Source organism: Euprymna scolopes, chromosome 32 (genome assembly GCF_053919585.1).
Source record: "Euprymna scolopes isolate OS-2025 chromosome 32, ASM5391958v1, whole genome shotgun sequence".
NCBI lineage: Eukaryota > Metazoa > Mollusca > Cephalopoda > Sepiida > Sepiolidae > Euprymna > Euprymna scolopes.
In genome coordinates this window covers 52,868,078-52,886,381 of record NC_136513.1, presented here as the reverse complement: position 1 = coordinate 52,886,381, position 18,304 = coordinate 52,868,078, and the positions used below count along the sequence as shown (strand labels likewise).

General features: G+C 44.3%; 1 protein-coding gene across 1 annotated transcript in view; it reads left to right on the top strand.

Moving 5' to 3' along the window:
• Positions 1-18,304, top strand: part of LOC145256359 (BRISC and BRCA1-A complex member 2-like) — a 43,376-nt gene that overhangs the window by 11,705 nt on the left and 13,367 nt on the right. Inside the window, exons 6-9 of the mRNA XM_080115183.1 lie at positions 3,267-3,367; positions 6,468-6,567; positions 7,248-7,318; positions 8,561-8,643. Of these exons, the coding sequence (XP_079971309.1) occupies positions 3,267-3,367; positions 6,468-6,567; positions 7,248-7,318; positions 8,561-8,643 (355 nt within the window). The remainder of the gene's footprint in view (positions 1-3,266; positions 3,368-6,467; positions 6,568-7,247; positions 7,319-8,560; positions 8,644-18,304) is intronic.

Sequence of the window (18,304 nt, the reverse complement as noted above, 5' to 3'; positions counted from 1 at the left end):
TATATATGTATATATATATATATATATAGTAATGATTTCAATAATAAAAAAAATGACTTGTGCCATCAGTTAGAATTGAAATCAAAACAATTAGCACTCCAGATGCATTCCCTACCATTTAAGCTAACGTGACAGATAGATAAAAAAGATTTAAAATTAAACCACTTCTAACTATGAATGAATTTGCACATGCGTAAGACTAATAGTAATATTTCAACTAGTTGAAATAAGCAGTTTGCATGTCAACTTGCTGATATACACATTGTTCATCCATCCAAACCAAGATTTTACTTGTTATACATCATCCTTGGTGTATGATTACTATTTACTGTTAATTTATGTTATGTTAATTTATGTTATGTCACCAGTAGTTTAAGAGTTTATTGGTTAAATATTCATACACAGACGCACACACAACCTACTGTTTTATTTATATATAGATTGCCTGGAAAGGAGGACCCATATGGATGTTCTTGCTTTAAACCTTGAACTTTAATTTACCATATTTTTATTTTTATTTCTATAATTTTCAAATAAAAAATAAAATATAAAGTTATGTTTATTTGTTTATATATTTCATATACAGGATTGTATCCTAAATAAAGTAACGCCTCATTATTGATCCATAGTTATTAGATAACAGTTGAGCAAGGTTCCTTAAATTTCAATTTCTTCTCTGTATAGTTAAAAGAGTTATCTACCCCTGTGTTAAAATAATAGTTACCTGCCCTTGGTACAGGAAGTACTGAAGAGTTATCTGCCTCTTAACAAATGAGAGTAACCGTTTTGGTGGTTGAGTTGAACTCTGCAATAAACTGTCATACGTTTTCTTTACTTTATATTTTTAAGCCTTAACTTTGAAACATTTTCTATAATCAAAATTATGTAGTGGATCTTGATCTAAATTAGAATAAGCATTGTAGACTTAAGGTTTAATATCATTATAACTTGGCCTTAATCTTAGTAATTTTTGTATCCAACAACCATGGATCAAATTTAATGTAAATCTGAAATATTTGAATTTTCAAATCCTTTAAAATGTTATGTATTCACTGCATCCGGTCATTCAAAATGTGCTTTTCAGTCTGTAATTATTCAATCTACTTTTGTTATTGGTTTACAATATATACACACTGACAGTGAGTAAAGTACAACACTGCTAACAACAGCCTATCCTGCCTTGACAGAGTACAAACTAGACTTCGTGGCTTGATGGGGGTACCCTTTTCTCTTCCCTACAGCCTCTCTCCCACAAAAGAGATGTCGCGAGCCTATCTTTGTTTTATCATTATTTCCATGGCAGATGCTTGTCTGAGCTCCAATCTCTGGTCCCCCCTCGCCAATCTTTTATGAAAAACACCCATCTAGCTGAAACCACTGTCCAAAATTTTCCTCACTCTTTATCTGTGCCTAAATCAAAACGTAGATTCCATGAGCAAAACTTCTTTCTAAGAAGTGCACGCCTGTGGAATTCTCTTCCGTTTGCCTGTTTCGCACCTGACTACAACTTGGATGTCTTCAAGTCTAACATAAACAAATTCCTGGTGAACCGCCCCCTTAAGTAGACACTTTATTAAATCTCAACACTAACGTTCTGTACATGCAATAACCCTTATCTCTGAGTGGCTTCCAGGCCTTGATAAGTGGTGATTTCCTTGTAAAAAAAACCCAGCTGATCTATAAAATGATATTTTATTTTTATTTCACACCGACAAACAGCTTTGAATTTAAAGTTATGACTAGTGTTTTGACATCCGTGAAGGTGCATGAGGTGTGGATATTGACAGTGAAGAAATGTGTCAAACTTGCTTTCTCTTTGATTGATTGCCCTGCTTTCTGTTTCTGATGATTCATATAAACACTCTTTTTCCCTGGAATGTTTAATATTGTCTTGTTTCAAATCCTTTGACCGATATCCTCTCACATATTTCTGGTCAAATTATGCATTCAAATAGACAATGTTTGAAATCCTACATTACTCAAATGGAATCAATCTGCGTGTGCAACCCATTGAATGCCTCTCTTCCCAGGGTCACCTGCCAATCCAACAAAAATATTCTAAAGAAACTGAAATTTGTATAATATCTATAACTTGATGTCTAATTGTTAAAGTTTCACAAAAGACTTCCACTTTAACTTTGCATTAAACTAAGTATATCCCACATTTGGACCCCTTACACCTAGCGATGATCCAAAAGTCATAATGATTAATTAGTTTAGGAGAGATGTTATGAATGGGGGTGTTGGTATATGATAACTATTAATGATTGATAACTATTAATATTTGATAACTATTAATATTTGATAAACTATCAATATTGATAACTATTAATATTGATAACTATTAATATATGATAACTATTAATATATGATAACTATTAATATATGATAACTATTAATATTGATAACTATTAATATTTGATAACTATTAATATTTGATAACTATTAATATTTGATAACTATTAATATATGATAACTATTAATATTTGATAACTATTAATATTTGATAACTATTAATATTTGATAACTATTAATATATGATAGCTATTAATATATGATAACTATTAATATTTGATAACTATTAATATTTGATAACTATTAATATTTGATAACTATTAATATTTGATAACTATTAATATATGATAACTATTAATATATGATAACTATTAATATTTGATAACTATTAATATATGATAACTATTAATATTTGATAACTATTAATATTTGATAACTATTAATATTTGATAACTATTAATATTTGATAACTATTAATATTTGATAACTATTAATATTTGATAACTATTAATATATGATAACTATTAATGCCCGAAGACTAATATGTGTTTGTAGCGCATGACTGACAGAAATTAGTTAAAGATATATAGATACTGTCGAATTAATGCAGACATTTTATCTAAAAGTAGGCAACAAATTACATCTATCAGTCTTAGTCCGCTATTACTTAAGTTTGTACGGCACATCTATCACGGACAGAAATAATATATCTTCATCTTCATTTACTCGGATTCAAAGTCTGTCTCATCCCGTTCTTGCATCTTCACGCAACAACTATAACAGAGGGTAAAAAGAAGGGTGAAGCAAAAAATACTTATCTCCTTTTGATCGCAGTTCTATTGTCTTAACAGAGGAATTCCTGTACATATAAATATACAGCCATACACACGTACCTAACTTTATATATCTCTAGAGATATTCGTATCATGAAACTATATTTCTTCGTCTTCTAAATTTGTTTCATTTTAAAGGATGATCCTGGAGAAGACAGCGCAGTTTTGTTGGTGATGTTTCCCTACCCGGGTGCCTCGACTGCAAATCCGCAATTACATCTATCGCCACGGGTTGAAAAGTAAGTTCATAAAATCTTCAAACAATTTTATTTTTTTTATGGCAATAGCTTTAGACAAGACATGAAGCCACTTGATGTAAGGAGCTAACAAGGACGAAAGATGATTATTTCAAAGACAGGAGATGCCGATTAAGTTTTAGCTTTGAGAAAACCAAGAGTATAGGTAGAATGAAAACCGTCAACAGGAAAGGAATTTCACAAACTTGTAGCCTTGGAAAGAAGCTACTGATATAGGAAGCTGTATCACAGCAAGGTAGCAAAATAACGAATTGATGAAGACCACTAGACTAATAAGTTAAACGAGCTGGAACAAAGGAAGCAGGAAATATATTAGACAATTCTGAAGAATTCCTGCCATAATAATATTTATAGAAAAAGGACTAAGATTAGCAATATCACGTCTGTAAAAGAATGGTTACAGAGAAGAAAAAAGGCTCATAAGAGTAGTGGTCGATGGACAAAAATCAGAGGCCTGCAGTATTAATGCTGGAGTCCCTCAGGGGTCAATCCTGGGCCCAACTCTCTTCCTGATCTACATCAATGATCTCCCTAAACACGTACTTAAATCATTCGTTGACATTTATGCTGATGACACGATCGTCTACGGCAACACGTCAAAGGCTGTAAATGACAAAGTTCTCTCTGATCTCGAGCGCGTGGTTCAGTGGGGGAAGACATGGCTGGTTACCTTTAATGCATCTAAAATCGAACTCCTATCCTTACATCATCAACGCTCTGATCCCCATCTGGCATCAATTGTGATGGATGGCTCTCGTCTGGGAGAGGCCCTGTGTTTTGACAAGCTTCTGGGTTTGACCTTTACTCCTGATCTGAAATGAAACACGTACATCAAGTCTGTTGCCAAGGTCGCTGGAAAGATGGCGGGATCCTTCTACCGCTCCAGAAGATATCTCACTACAATTCTCTATCTATATAAAAGCCAAGTACGTCCAAGGATGGAATACTGCTGCCATATCTGGGCAGGAGTTTCTAAAAACAGCCTATCCTGACTTGACAGAGTACAAAATAGACTTCGTGGCTTAGTGGGGGATGCCCTTTTCTCTACCTTGCAACCTCTTTCCCACAGAAGAGACGTTGCGAGCATATCCTTGTTTTATCGTTATTTCCATGGTAGGTGCTCGTCTGAACTCCAATCTCTGGTCCCCCCTCGCCAATCTTTCACGAAAAACACCCGTCTAGCCGAATCCACTGTGAAAAATTTCCCCCACTCTTCATCTGTGCCTAAATCAAAACGTGGATTCCATGAACAAAGCATCTTTCTTAGAACTGCGCGCCTGTGGAGCTCTGTTCCGTCTGCCTGCTTCCCACCTGACTACAACTTGGATGTGTTCAAATCCAACGTTAATAAATTCCTAATGAACCGCCCCCTTAAGTAAACACTTCATCAAATCTCCACACTAACGTAATGTACTTGCAATAACCCTTATCCCTGAGAGGCTTCCGGGCCTTGATAAGTGGTGACATCTGTGTAAAAAAAAAAATTTAAAAAAAGGGGCAATGAAATTACATGTAACGTTTCTGCACCTTCTCAACAGCCCTCAAATAAGACAAAGATTCAGTGGCCCAAATTTTACAACAGTATTCCATATAAAAATACCCTGCTCTCCCCATATTAAGCATGGCTTTCTAAATAATAACGTTATTATTTCAGCACAGTCCTTATTCTGTATAATGTTAATAATGGCTTTCTAAATAACAGTGTAATAGTAGATTTGTTGTGAAAGAGATTAGTCTCAGGAGTGATAGAACCGACTTTACAAGACGTGTAATGTGACCGTTACGTTCAAATGAAAAGGAACAAACGAAATGGATGGTAACGTTCAATGCCACCAAGACAAAACTGGTTTCATTCAATAATTACAAGAAACCTTCTCTACCACCTATAGCAATGGCCAACGACTCTTTATCTGAGAGTACGTCTCTCAAGCTCCTTGGCCTAACGTTCACAGGAAACATGAGTTGGAACAATTACATCGAGGGCATTGCCAGGGCCGCTGCAAGGAAGGTGGGCTCTCTCTACCGTGCTAGAAAACTTCTAACACCCGAAAGTATCCTGTACCTCTATAAGGCCACTATTCGTCCATGTATGGAGTATTGCTGTCATATTTGGGCCGGTGCATCGGCTACTAGTCTCTCGCTCCTTGACAGGGTTCAAAAGAGAGTCGCCAATCTGATAGGCCCTAAACTGGCATCTAAGCTTCAGCCTCTGTCCCATCGTCGAAACGTTGCATCCCTCTGCCTGTTCTACAAGTATTATAATGGTGAATGCTCTGATGAACTGCAATAACTTGTGCCCCCACGACGTGAACACCCTCGACAGACCCGACAAGCTGCAAAATCCCACCCCCACACTGTAGAGATCCCTAGATGTAAAAGATCTTTCTACTCCAGTAGTTTCTTCCCCAGAACTGCTAGACTTTGGAATTCCATTCCAGGTCACTGCTTCCCCAACTGTACTGACATGCATAAGTTCAAGTCCAACGTGAACCAACATCTCGCTGCCCTAATCCCTACATAGTACCCCAGTAGATGTTTCCCCTGATAGTAGCCCCCTACACCAAAGTGGCAATGTGCCTTGTTTGGGGTGAAAATGTAATAAAAAAAAAAATAAAAAAATACATAAATCTGACTCAACTTTTGTTACGTTAGAGAAGACGATCACATTAGAGACGTGAGTGATGTCACAGCCACAGCGAGAAGTCACGTGTGGCAGTAGAATGAGGAAATAAATGTAGTTGTTACAAAAAGAAAAAAGGAGTCAAGTTATAACTTGTCCTATGTTCTTTGCTACGTGTGTAACGTTACAATATTGCACAAAATTTTCAAAATTCGAGCACATTTTCATCGTCTTATGACTTCCAAATAAGGCTTGACTCTGAAGATGACTATTTTTTTAAACCCATAACTTCAAATATGGCAGCTCTATTTTCACGTTTTTGCGTTTTTTTGTTTTTTTTAACGGAATCTTCTTATTAAAGTGGTTGATACATAAAAGCAAATAGCAAAACTTTAGAATTAGCATTTTTTTTCATCTTTGATTTAAAAAGTTTCTCTTTTTCATTTTTATTTTCTATTCCAGCGCTTTGGGAGGTTCTGCTAACCTAAGAATTCCTCCATTTCCAAATGGAGGCGTACTTATTGACTACGTGCCAAAAGTGAACCAATTATTGAAGAACAAAGTAAGGCAAACTTTTTTTTTTTTTTTTTTTTTTTGCTTTTTGTTTAAATTTATTTTTTTTGTTTTTTGTTTCAAATTTTTTTTTTTTTGTTTTTGTTTCAAATTTTTTTTTATAGATGATATGTGAGAAAGAAACTTAGCAATGTTATGTTTACGTGTGTCATGTGTATGTGTGTAACGTTGATGTGTGTAACGTTTGCATGTGTGATGCTTATGTGCGTTATGTTGACGTATGTAACATTGATGTGTATAACGTTTGCATGTGATACGCTTGCGTGTGTGATGTTGCAGTTCCAAACAAACAAAGGAAAGAAATAAATAAAAATCCGGGCAGGCATTTTTTTTTTGTTTTATAAAAGCGTTTATTACCGTTACTCTCTCTCTCGTATCGACACCACTTGTAAAGTCTCTTGCCATCACCCATCTCGCCCGGCATACAATAAAATATGTTACTTCCTAGTCAACACCTGAACCACTTAAAATTCACAGGCAACATAAATTGGCACAAATACATTGAAGCTATATTGAATTTCGATATCTTTCTCTGTGGAACCTATGTTGCTGCCCAGGTACGTAAACTCAGTAACTTCTTTCAGTGTTGTTCCATCTAGAGCCCTGATCTCTCCCTCCGCATTGAAAGTCATAAACTTTGTCTTATCTGCAATAACGCTTTTTTAACAGGTTGAACAAGTTGTACAAGGTCATGAAAAGCGGAAGGAATACATCGCAGCATTTTTAAGTCATTTTGCAAGGTTCGTTGTCGACAGATTTTTTTTTCCTTTTTAAATGTCTAAATAGCTTGCAAGTTGCCCAATCTAAAAAAAAATTCTTCTATAATAATAATAACCTGATAGTGTTGCTAATTTGTATTCATATAAATTAAAGACATGTCTATTAACTAATTTCAGACTGTTAGACCTAGGAACTTGAAATATTGTAGAAATTGATTCTATTACTCCAAACACTTTCTCACACCTACTATCAGATCATATATGGAATACTAATGTTTTATTTTTTACTTGTGTTTCCCCACTTATATTTCACGCATGCCTTCCCCACTCACATTTTTAATCGCTTTACCCAGACATACGTAAAACAGATATCTCCTCTCATCGTTTTATCTTCATTTTGTACATAGGTTTAAAACCTGATCAGTTTTATTTCTCATACTTTAAGCGCTTCCCCTTTCGTACATAGATTTGAAATCTGATCAGTTTCGTCTTAAACACATTTCTCCATTTATGTTCAAAATTTTTAATATTTTACTTACGATTCCCCACCGACGTTTTTACATACGCCTTCTCTACTTACATTTTTTAATTGCTTTCCCTGTATGAACTTAAAATATATAAATATCTCACTTATAAAATTCTTCTCTCATCTTTGGTATATTTTATTTTTGTCAATCATCCTTATCGGTCTCCTGAGGAAGTCCCCCAAAAATGGGGACGAAAGGCAGAGAACTTTCTAATAAGGCCACAGGTTTTTTTTCCCTTTTTTCCATATGGAGTACTGTTGTCATATTTCGGCTGATGAATCTTTGTCCCCTTTGAGGATTCTTTATAAAGGACAGAAATGCATCTGTGACTTGATTCGTTTCGCCCTTTCTTCTTCTCTGCAATCTCTCTCTCACAGACTTGATGTTGCTAGTCTCAGTTTTTTTCTACAAATACTATCATGGTATGTGTTCCTCAGAATTATCTGATCTATACCCTGCTTCCTTTGTTTCAGCTCGTTTTGACTCCTTGATCTAGTGGTCTCCATCAATTCACTATTTTGATACAGCATTGTAGTACCTCTTCCTATATTAGTAACTTCTTTCCAAGAACGGCTTGTGGAATTCTCTTCTTGCTGAATGTTTTCCTCCTACCTATAACCTTGGTCTTTTCAAGGCTACAACTAGAAGGCATCTCTTGTTTTTACAATATACATATCTTTCAATCTTATTACAGAATTATTATTCTTAATTTATTTAAAATATTTATTTCCTGTAGATCTCTTTTGGAATACGATGCTGAAGGATTTTCAAGAATTTCATTTCTTTTTGAATGGAATGATTTCTTCTTTATCTTCCAAGGTAATCATTTCTTTTTTTCTTTATTGGCATTAGCAATAACGTGTGGAATGATAAAATTGTGTCCCTAGAAAAAACGACATGGTTCCATTTCTGTTTGATGAAAACTGTTTTTTTGTTTTGTTGCAGGCCATCTACTGGTTGGCCAGTTGTGTACAAATCCTAAGAGCAATAGGAGCCTTCTAACATATGTAAAAGTGACACAATATTCAACGAGCAAGATTGAAGATGCACCACTGTACAACTCATGTTACGGAATTGAGGTTATGACAGCAGAACCATTGCTAGCATCCTCAAAATGTATCGCTGGATTGCCACAAATAACAGAGATGTACTCAGGCCTTCGGGACAAGATCAAAGTGTAGTATCTGTTCTCTGATACATACACAGCGATAGGCAGTGTTGTTCTGGCGACACATTCTCGTGGCCGGCGAGCTTGTTGGGTAGCGTTCTGTCCGCACCCCCACTTTGTCTGTCTTTCTCTGCTCTCCCCCCTCCCCCACGGGGGGGATCCGAGCTGATAATTTACGACCTTCCCGCGAGGGAGGGTCGGAAACACTTTCTCTCTTCCCTCCACTAACTTCCCACTCCCTCTCTCAGTTCTATCTCCCCTCTTGCCGCCTTTGGCGCCACTTCTTTTTGGCGCCAAAGTCGGCTCCCACTTTGGACGCCGACTCCACGTCACTCATTTTGGTGAATTATACAGGGAAGAGAGAGCTTCTTTCAAAAATGGACACCCCCAGCCCGGGGACCACCAATACCGATACCCCCAGCCAGGGGGCTACCACAAGAAAAACTGCTCCCCAAGAGGACGACTCCCCAACAGGGGAAGCAAAAAGCAACGGGGCATACCGCCCGGACACTAAACCAAAGGACGCCCCTCAGAAAGGAGAAAACTCACCAGCAGCTCCCCAAGAGGGCGACTCCCCACAAAGGGGAGGAAAAACAATGTTGGACGGGGCATCCCGTTCCGACAACAAAAATCAAGAGGCAGTAGCCCCAAAGGACGATAAGGGAGACAGTGCTCCCCAAGAGGGCGACTCCCCACAAAGGGGAGAAAAAACAATGTTGGACAGGGCATCCCGCTCTGACAACAAAAATCAAGAGGCAGTAGCCCCAAAGAACGATAAGAGAGACAGTGCTCCCCAGGAGGGCTACTGCCCCAAAAGGGGAGCAAATCAAGAAAACGAGGGGGCATACAGCCTAAACCTCCCCAAAACAAAAGGGGCAAAAGCTCCCAAAGACAATAAAGAGGACAATGCTCCCCAGGAGGCCGACTCCCCAAAAAGGGAAGTATTTCCTGGAAGAAGTATAGAGCAGGGAGAGTCGGTCCCAAAGGAAAGCGGAAAGGAAAAGGCCCCTCAAAATAGCAACCCTTCCGCCAAGGAACAGCAAAAACAGTCCAACCTCACCAAAGATCCAACACCAACAAGAGGGTCGGCATGGGGGAAGACTGTAGAGAAGCAACTGTCCCCTCAAGAGTATAGAGACTTGTACTTGACCAAGTACAGACAATACATAGAGGGGGCAGAAATTAAACCAGTGCCAGGCGCTTGGGAGGCAATCGAAGACAGAGTGCTCTCCCTCATCATCTCGGATATGCCGGAAAACCGCCTCCTAGGGATGAAAAAGGAAGACATGGCAGGGCTCCTACACAAGCTAAACATCCCGGTATTATACCTGTACCAGAGGAGCTACGCCATGTGGGACATCCTCCTACCCACCAAGGAAGATGCGGAGAGACTCTCCCTACAGGAAATTAAGTATGGGAGAACAAAACTAAAGCCCGAATACCAGGGCAGGACAAGGACCCGGGTGCAGGTATTCAATGTACCTATGCAAATATCAGCAGAAATCCTGGGATCCTTCTTCACACAGTTCGGCGAGGTGGAAAAAATAACCCCAGTGCGGTCGAAAACCGGCATGCACTTGGGCAGCTACACTGTGGCCATGAGGCTAAAGAAAGAAGGCTTCCAGGCGATACCAGCACAGCTGACATTTAAGGAGGCAACTATGACAGTAGTAGTGGAGGGGCGTCGTCCGCACTGCTGGTTTTGCCAAAAACAGGGTCACATGGCCAAGAGCTGCCCTCAAAGGTCAAATCCTACTCAAGTGACACTAAAGGCGGTCCCAACCTCTGAGACAGCACCAGTGTCCAAACAGGCTGTCACAACTCCTGCAACCAGAGCACCAACCCCAGCACCGAGGAAACCCAAAACTGTGCAGGAGCCCAAAGGGGAGGAATGGATCACGGTAATGAGGCGGAAACGGAAGCCCACAATCCCATCTGCCACCGTCCCACAACCAACCCAACAACCGAGGCAGCAACAACAACAGCAGCCTCCACAACAGCCGCAGCAACAGCCATGGCAGCAGACACAGCAGCAGCAGCCAAACCAGCCGTTGAACCAGCCGCAGCAACAACATCAGCTGCCGCGGCCAATTCCACAACCAATGCCACGAAAACAGCAGCAACAACAAAAACAGCAGCAGCAGCAACAGCCAGAACAGCAGCAACAAAAACGGCTGCAGCAACCAGAAAAGCAACAGCATCAACCGGAGAAACAACAATTAGAGGAGCAGCAACAACCAACGGTCCCCACACCAATTGAGACGGGGATCAAGCGAAGAAAACACTGCTCCTCTGAGGATGAATCTGCTAGTGAGAGGGAGAGGAACTCAACCTCACCACTCCCCGGTTCATTCAAAAGAATAAAAAAGAAAAGGAAAGGGGAAGAAAAGGCAGCCCCCACTCCCTGTGAGCATACACCACCTCTAACAACAACACAACCCACTTCCACCCCCATACCACATACTGCACCAACACTAGACACCGCACTAACACCAACACCAACATCAGACACCGCACCAACACCAACATCAGACACCGCACCAACACCAGACACTGCACCAACACCAGACATTGCACCAACACCAGACACTGCACCAACACCAACACCAGACACCGCACCAACACCAACACCAGACATCACACCAACACCAGACACCGCACCAACACCAACACCAGACACCACACAGACACTCGTCCCCACACCAATGCAAATTGAGCCGCCATCCCAGAAAGAAAAGAATGAACCCGGGAGGGGGAGAGACCCTTCAGATTCTCCCACTTACGGACTCACTCCAACAGGGACTCTCGCCCTCGAAACGAGAGAGGAACTTTGTTCTGTAGACCCCCTGTCTGTGGCAATGGGCGTACCACACCGGCAGAGAAAAAATTTAAAACCTCTGCTGGACTGCCAACAGATATGGGGAAAAGACGTTAATGTCCCCTCTAATTTCCCGGACGCCCCACGGCTAACAACTTTCGTCAGGCTTCCTGAGGCCTGCAAAACCAACGTGTGGACAATGCTGGAAGCCGCTGAAGGGGCTGGTCCGGGAATTGAACTGATTAGGAAAAATGACCCTTCCCTTGAGGAACTCGCAAAACAATGCAAGGGAAGGGTCCCAGTGTTGGTCCATCCGTCACTCTATAGGGCCCTTAAATTGACTTACCCTTTGGATGTCGGCGGCATTGTGAGAGAAGGTCAGGACATGAAAAACCTGACCACCTTGAGCATTGCACACAACGTCGGTGTCCTTTCCCCGGCTGACTTCGGAGCTGAGTGTAACACACCTTAAGGTAGGTACCATGGCTTTGAATTTGGCTAGTCTGAATGCGAGGGGCTTGAGATCATCGGGCCGGGCGGCTCGCCTCCGGCACGACCTCTTGTCCCTGGGAGTGGATGTCGCTGCGATTCAGGAGACGCATTTCGTTTCCTCTGTGGACTGTCAGGTGCTGGCCCGAGACTTTGAGGTTTTCTCAGCATATGGCAGCCCGCGGGGGAAGGGAGTTTCCGTGCTGGTTAAACGTACCCTGTCGGCGACGGTCGACGTTGTCCATAGAGATGCAGTGGGTAGGCTGGTTGTGGCCGATGTTGCCGTAAAAGATTCTGTGTTTCGGGTGATTGCGGTTCATGCGCCCAGCACCGCTCGTGAGAGGGTCTCATTCTTCAGTCAGCTTGACGCGTTTGTAGATTGTCGGAAGCGGGTAGTGCTAATGGGGGATTGGAATTCCATCTTAGACCCCGACATAGATAAGGTAGGAGGCGGAGCTAGAGGATCGGAGAGGTGCGAGTCCAGCCTGGCTGATCTGATGGCTAGATGCGGTCTGGTCGACAGGTTTCGGGTCGAGCATCCAGGGCGGGAGATGTGGACGTGGACCAATAGTGTTTCCTCCTATCCAAATACTTATTTGGACAGGATGTTAGTTAGGAGAGGCGAAGTAGACTTCTTATCTTGTCCCACGTTCACTTGGCTAGGCCAGACGGACCATAAATTAGTTATGGCCCGGCTGAAGCTAGGAAATAGGCCTAAGTTAGCGGGGTACTGGAAGTTAAACACCTCCCTTCTGGAGATACAAGACTTCCAAGATCAGTTAAGAGAATTGATTAAAAAGGCACTAGTGGGGGCGGTTACCGGGAGTAAGTGGTGGTTAGGTCTCAAAGCCAAGATCAGAAGCTTCTCCGTCAAGTATGCCCAGCGCCTCGCACTAGATAAGGCCAAGACGAAGAAGAAGCTAGAGCAGAAACTAGCCCAGGCTACGGGGGAGGGTGATAGGGTTAGTCAGGAACTAGCTAAGCAGGACCTTCTACGCGAGACTAGCGAGCGTTACGAAGGCCAAGTAGTTAGAGCTAGGCTTAGAAAGATAGGCAACGAAGCAGTCAATTCTGATGCAGACGTGCGCCGTGAGGTTTCTAGGCGTGGCTCGGACAAATACATTGCAAAAATCAAACATCCGAATGGACGCACCCTGAAATCGACTCGGGAGATCTGCGAGGGGTTTCGAGAACATTTCGAGGAGCGTTTTACGCAGCAGCCCGATCTTCCGGTCCTTGAGTTTAGCGACTATTTGGCCGACTCTCCCCGCCTCGAGGCGGCTAGAGCGGCTAGTTGCGAGGGCCGGGTGACGGAGCGGGAGGTCTTTACTGCGCTGAAGCAGGTCAGCTGTGACAGATCGCCAGGACTTGATGGTCTGCCATACGAACTGTACTTGAGGCTGTCGCCCATGTTTCTGCCTCTTCTGACGGATATGTTCAACCATTGGTTTGCTCAGGGATCCATCCCAGGGCAGGTGACCAAGGGAGTGATCACATTGCTGAAGAAAGGTGACGGGCATGGAGGGGAAGAGTTAGATGACTACAGGCCCATAACTCTGCTAAACACAGAGTTGAAGATTTTGGCCAAGGTCCTGTCGAATCGGCTGCAGGTTGTTATCGACGAGTTGGTTGAACCGGAACAGAACTATGCTGTGAAGGGGAGATCGATTCAGAACAACTTGCACCTGATCCGCATGATCCTAGAGGGGGGAATAGATGACGACACGGAAGCCGCGCTGATAAACTTAGATCAGTCCAAAGCTTTCGATAGGGTCGACCATCGTTTCCTGGCATCTGTCTTAGAGGCCGCCGGTTTTAAACCGGACTTTTGCAAGTGGATCTCCATAATGTATCGACAGCCCATGGCTGTCGTGCAAGTGAACGGAAAGCGCTCGAAACCCTTTGTTATCTCTCGGTCGGTTCGTCAGGGTTGTCCGCTGTCGCCCCTGCTTTATGTCCTGGCTTTGGAGCCTCTTCTCCGCAAGCTGAGACATGGGGAGGCAAATTCGGCCCTGCGCGGAATGGCTCTGCCTGGCGGCTCAGCTGCTAAGGTATCCGCGTTCGCTGATGATGTCACGATCTTCGTGTCGGGCTTCAGAGACATTGAGGTCGTGTCGGAGGCACTCACACAGTACGAAAGAATTACAGGGGCCAAGATAAACCGCAACAAGTCGGTAGGACTGCGGTTGGGCGCATGGAGTGGCAACGCAAACCTCCCTGCGCCCTTCAGCTGGACAGATGGCCCGGTCCGGATCCTCGGCGTGTGGTTCGGACCGGGTCTCCAGCTTGACAAGAATTGGTTGGAGGTACGGTCAAAGGTGGAGGCTGCAGTCAATTCGTGGCTTCCTAGGAAACTTTCCTTAAAGGGTAGAGCTGAGGCGTGCGCCACTTACGTCTTTCCTCTCATCCTTTACCGACTGGCCGTACTTCCCCTGCCTGCACAACACCTAAAAGCTCTTGTCGAACTCTTGTCCTCGCTCCTTTGGGACAGAGGAAGACACTGGGTGAGCAGACAGGTCTGTATTCAACGTCCGTGTGAGGGAGGCTTGGGAATGCCGGACTTAAAGTGTCATCGAGATGCTGAGAGGCTGGCCTTCCTGAGCCACTATATGCAGGAGGACCAACCGTGGCACCCCGTGGTTACTGCCGCCTTCCCCGACCTCGTTCTCGACCCTTCCATCGAGAGCCGTCGCAGGCCGCGGGGAGAATCTGCCTACATGAAAGAGTGCCGAGCCGCGCTAAAACGACTACCAAGGTCCAGTGACCTTGTGACTGCTACCCGTAGGGAACTCCACAGGGATCTAGTGAAGGAGGCCGCTGACGACCCGCTATGCGCGCGTTTGGGGTGGCAGCAGAGTGAGATCCGCTCCGCGTGGAGCTGGGCGCCAGGTTCGAGTCATCTGAACAATTCGGAGTTCTCTCTGACCTGGCGATTGGCCCGAAATGCACTTCCACTCAACAACATACAATGCAGTTCTGGGTTTCTGGAGTCGCCTGATTGTCCCCGTTGTGGGACAACGGCTGTGGAAACTACGGATCACGCTTTCTTCGATTGCCGCGAACTCCGCCAGTACTGGTCGTATGTCAGTGGGGTGACGGCTCGCATCGATCCTGAGCATCCTCGCCCAATTACTGTATCCAATGTTGTGGACAACGTGAGGCCGCCGTGGGACCGGGAAAGACAAATGGTCTACGTTACGATTCTGGCCGTGGCGAGAATGGTGATTTGGACGTCGCGTCTGCAAGGTTGCCGGGGGGTGTTGTCTTTTTCTGATCAAGATCTGATCGCGTTCTTTAAACACCAACTACGGGTGAAGATCAGATGTGATAGAAGAAGGCTGCATCGCGCGGCATTTGACAGAAGATGGATACATGTGGCAAGTCTGTGTGTACGAAGAGGAGCCAAATTTGAATACGTGTTCCCCGCCTAGGTGTGGAACGCGCAGTTCTGTAAAGTTAAATTAAACAAGTAGTCTCTCAGCTAGCTGAGTGTGTGTTCCATCCCTCCCCGATTAGGAAGCCTCCAAGATCCCCATCCCCTCTTACCTGCAATTTTTGTTTTCACCCCTTCCTCTAAATTTTACCCATCTTGGAGAAAAAGAAATACAAACTAACCTCCATCCTTTACCCACAAAATTTTCTTTTCTCCATTCACCCCCATCTAGAGGGCATCCCCACCTAGAGACTGACCCGCAGAAGCGAGGTTCCTTTTACAAACCTAGTGGAACGGGCAGTCTATCAACTAGACGGGGTTGGGAGGGTCCTACTAATCACCTTTTGTTTTTTTTCTTCCCCCTCCCTCGACACAAATGAATTATTGTTACCATTTTATTGTTATCTTTTTTGTTTTTACACGTCAATAAAAAATGTTTTAAAAAATTGGGAGTTACTAGGACGTCCCCCAATATGAAAGGGTGAATGCGGTATTATGGTGAAAGAAGATACTAGCTGGGAGAAACTTTTGACTTTGTTTAGTTCTGGAGTGACAAGGATGACCAACGACCCCCAAAATCCCCCCTTTTGAGTTGGCCATGTGCCTAAGTTTTTTGTTCATCGTTGATTTTTTTTCTGTATTTTTTTAACATGAATAAAAGATTTAATATCTCAAAGTGTAGTATCTGTTCTCTCAGTTACTAAACTTGACCCACCACCGGGCTTTCGGGCTAGGTTAAGGTGTTTTTTCGTACTAACCTTTGTTAGTTAGGACCGACCCCCTCCTTTGGGGAGTCAGGACCTAGAGGACCGACTCCACATTTGTGGGAGCTTGGACCCGGAAACCGATCCCCTCTTTTGGGAGACTGGAATCTCGGGACCAACACCACTATCGCTGGTAGTTGAGACCTTCTTTTTTCATTTGTTGTTTTTGCATGTTGTTTTTTCTTCGTTTCGGTCTCACTTCTCGAGACTGGGATGGTCTAATTTCTCAACACTTAATTGCCTGAGCAGCACTCTGACCTGCCAGGCCCAAACTTTGTCTATCTTCGCTGCTCTCTCAGTGGATCGAGCAGACAGGGTTCTCTTTCTCGCTTCCGTTGGGGTAAGTTAGTGGGTAGGGTGACGTGGGGTAGGGCGGGTGCTTCGTTTCTGCTCCCCTCTGTGGGCAGGGATGCCTATCCCCTCTCTCTCTTAATTGCGACGCGGCACTCTGACCCGCTAGCACCCACTGCGTCTTTCTTCTCTGCTCTCCCCCCTCGCGGGGGGATCTGAGCTGCTAACCCGACATCCCCGTGAGGGGAAGTCAAAAACTCTAATTTCTTCAAAGTCCGCTCCTCCCCCTCCTCCCCCTCCATTCCCCTGGGTTTTCTTTTCCCCCACTACACTTTGGTCCGCGCCAGCGGCCAGTGCAACCGCCACGATGCCAGGCAGGAGGGGTACGTCACCCCAAATGCGCAGCATCTCAACTGCGAACGACTCCCTATGTGAGGGAGCTGATGCATCTCCCGGCGAGACGGCGCCAGGAAACAAGGTAGGGCCCCGGCGCGCGGCGACCTTGGAAGAAAGCGGGAGGGTAGGGCCGCAGCCCGCGGCGACCCCCCGAAAAGCACCTGCAACCGCTCCCCACGAGGGCAACCCAGCGGAAAAAGCTGCCGTTAACTCACTAGCTGGGGAAAGTGCAGAACCCAGCCAACCAGCTGCACCCCAGGACGGCAGAACCAAGGGAGGAAGACCGGGAAACCCATCCCCCGCTCCCCCAAAGGGCGACTCCCCAACAGAAAAGGAGGAAAACAGCACCGCGGACCAAACCAAGGCGCTGGATGAAGACGTAATAGCCTCCATCTGCTCACTATTCGGCGGGGAAGACAGTGATTGGCCCCCCAACACTCCCCAAGAGGACCAAATACGGAAAAGGGGTGACTCTCCGGCCAGTGGTAACAAAAGCAAGCTGGAAGGAGAGACACCCTTGACAGTACCCACCAAGGCTCCAGCTGGGAACACGGCACCAGAAGGGGAGACACCTCCATCCCCCAAGGGGACAGTCACCCAGCAAAGGAAGAAAATAAGAAAGGGGAGCGGCCCGGAGAGCAAACCAAGCCAGGACGAAACAACGCCAAAAACACAATGGCCTACTTTGCCTGGTAACGGGCCAGTTCCGAAACCAAAAAGGCCCATAACAGGAGAGAGCCCCACAACACCAGCTACGCCCCCCAACCCGAGTCCAGCTGACACCCACCAGGATGGAGGACCGGCATGGGGCCCCAAAGAGCAGCAAGGGAAGTTGACGCCCGAAGACTACAGAGCACTCTTCGACTCCACTTACAAGGAGTATACCCAGGGGAACAACATCCAACCCCTCCCGGGTCAAGTGGAAGTTCTGGAGAAAAGAGTGCTCTCGCTGATAACTTCAGACACCAAGACAAGGGGTCTGACGGGCGTCAACAAGGACACCATGATGAACGTGTTGCTGGAGCAGAACATTCCCGCCAACTACATCTGTAGAAGGAGTTACGCACAGTGGGATGTTCTGCTCCCCACCTCCGAAGACGCAGTCAGGCTGTCCAGGACCT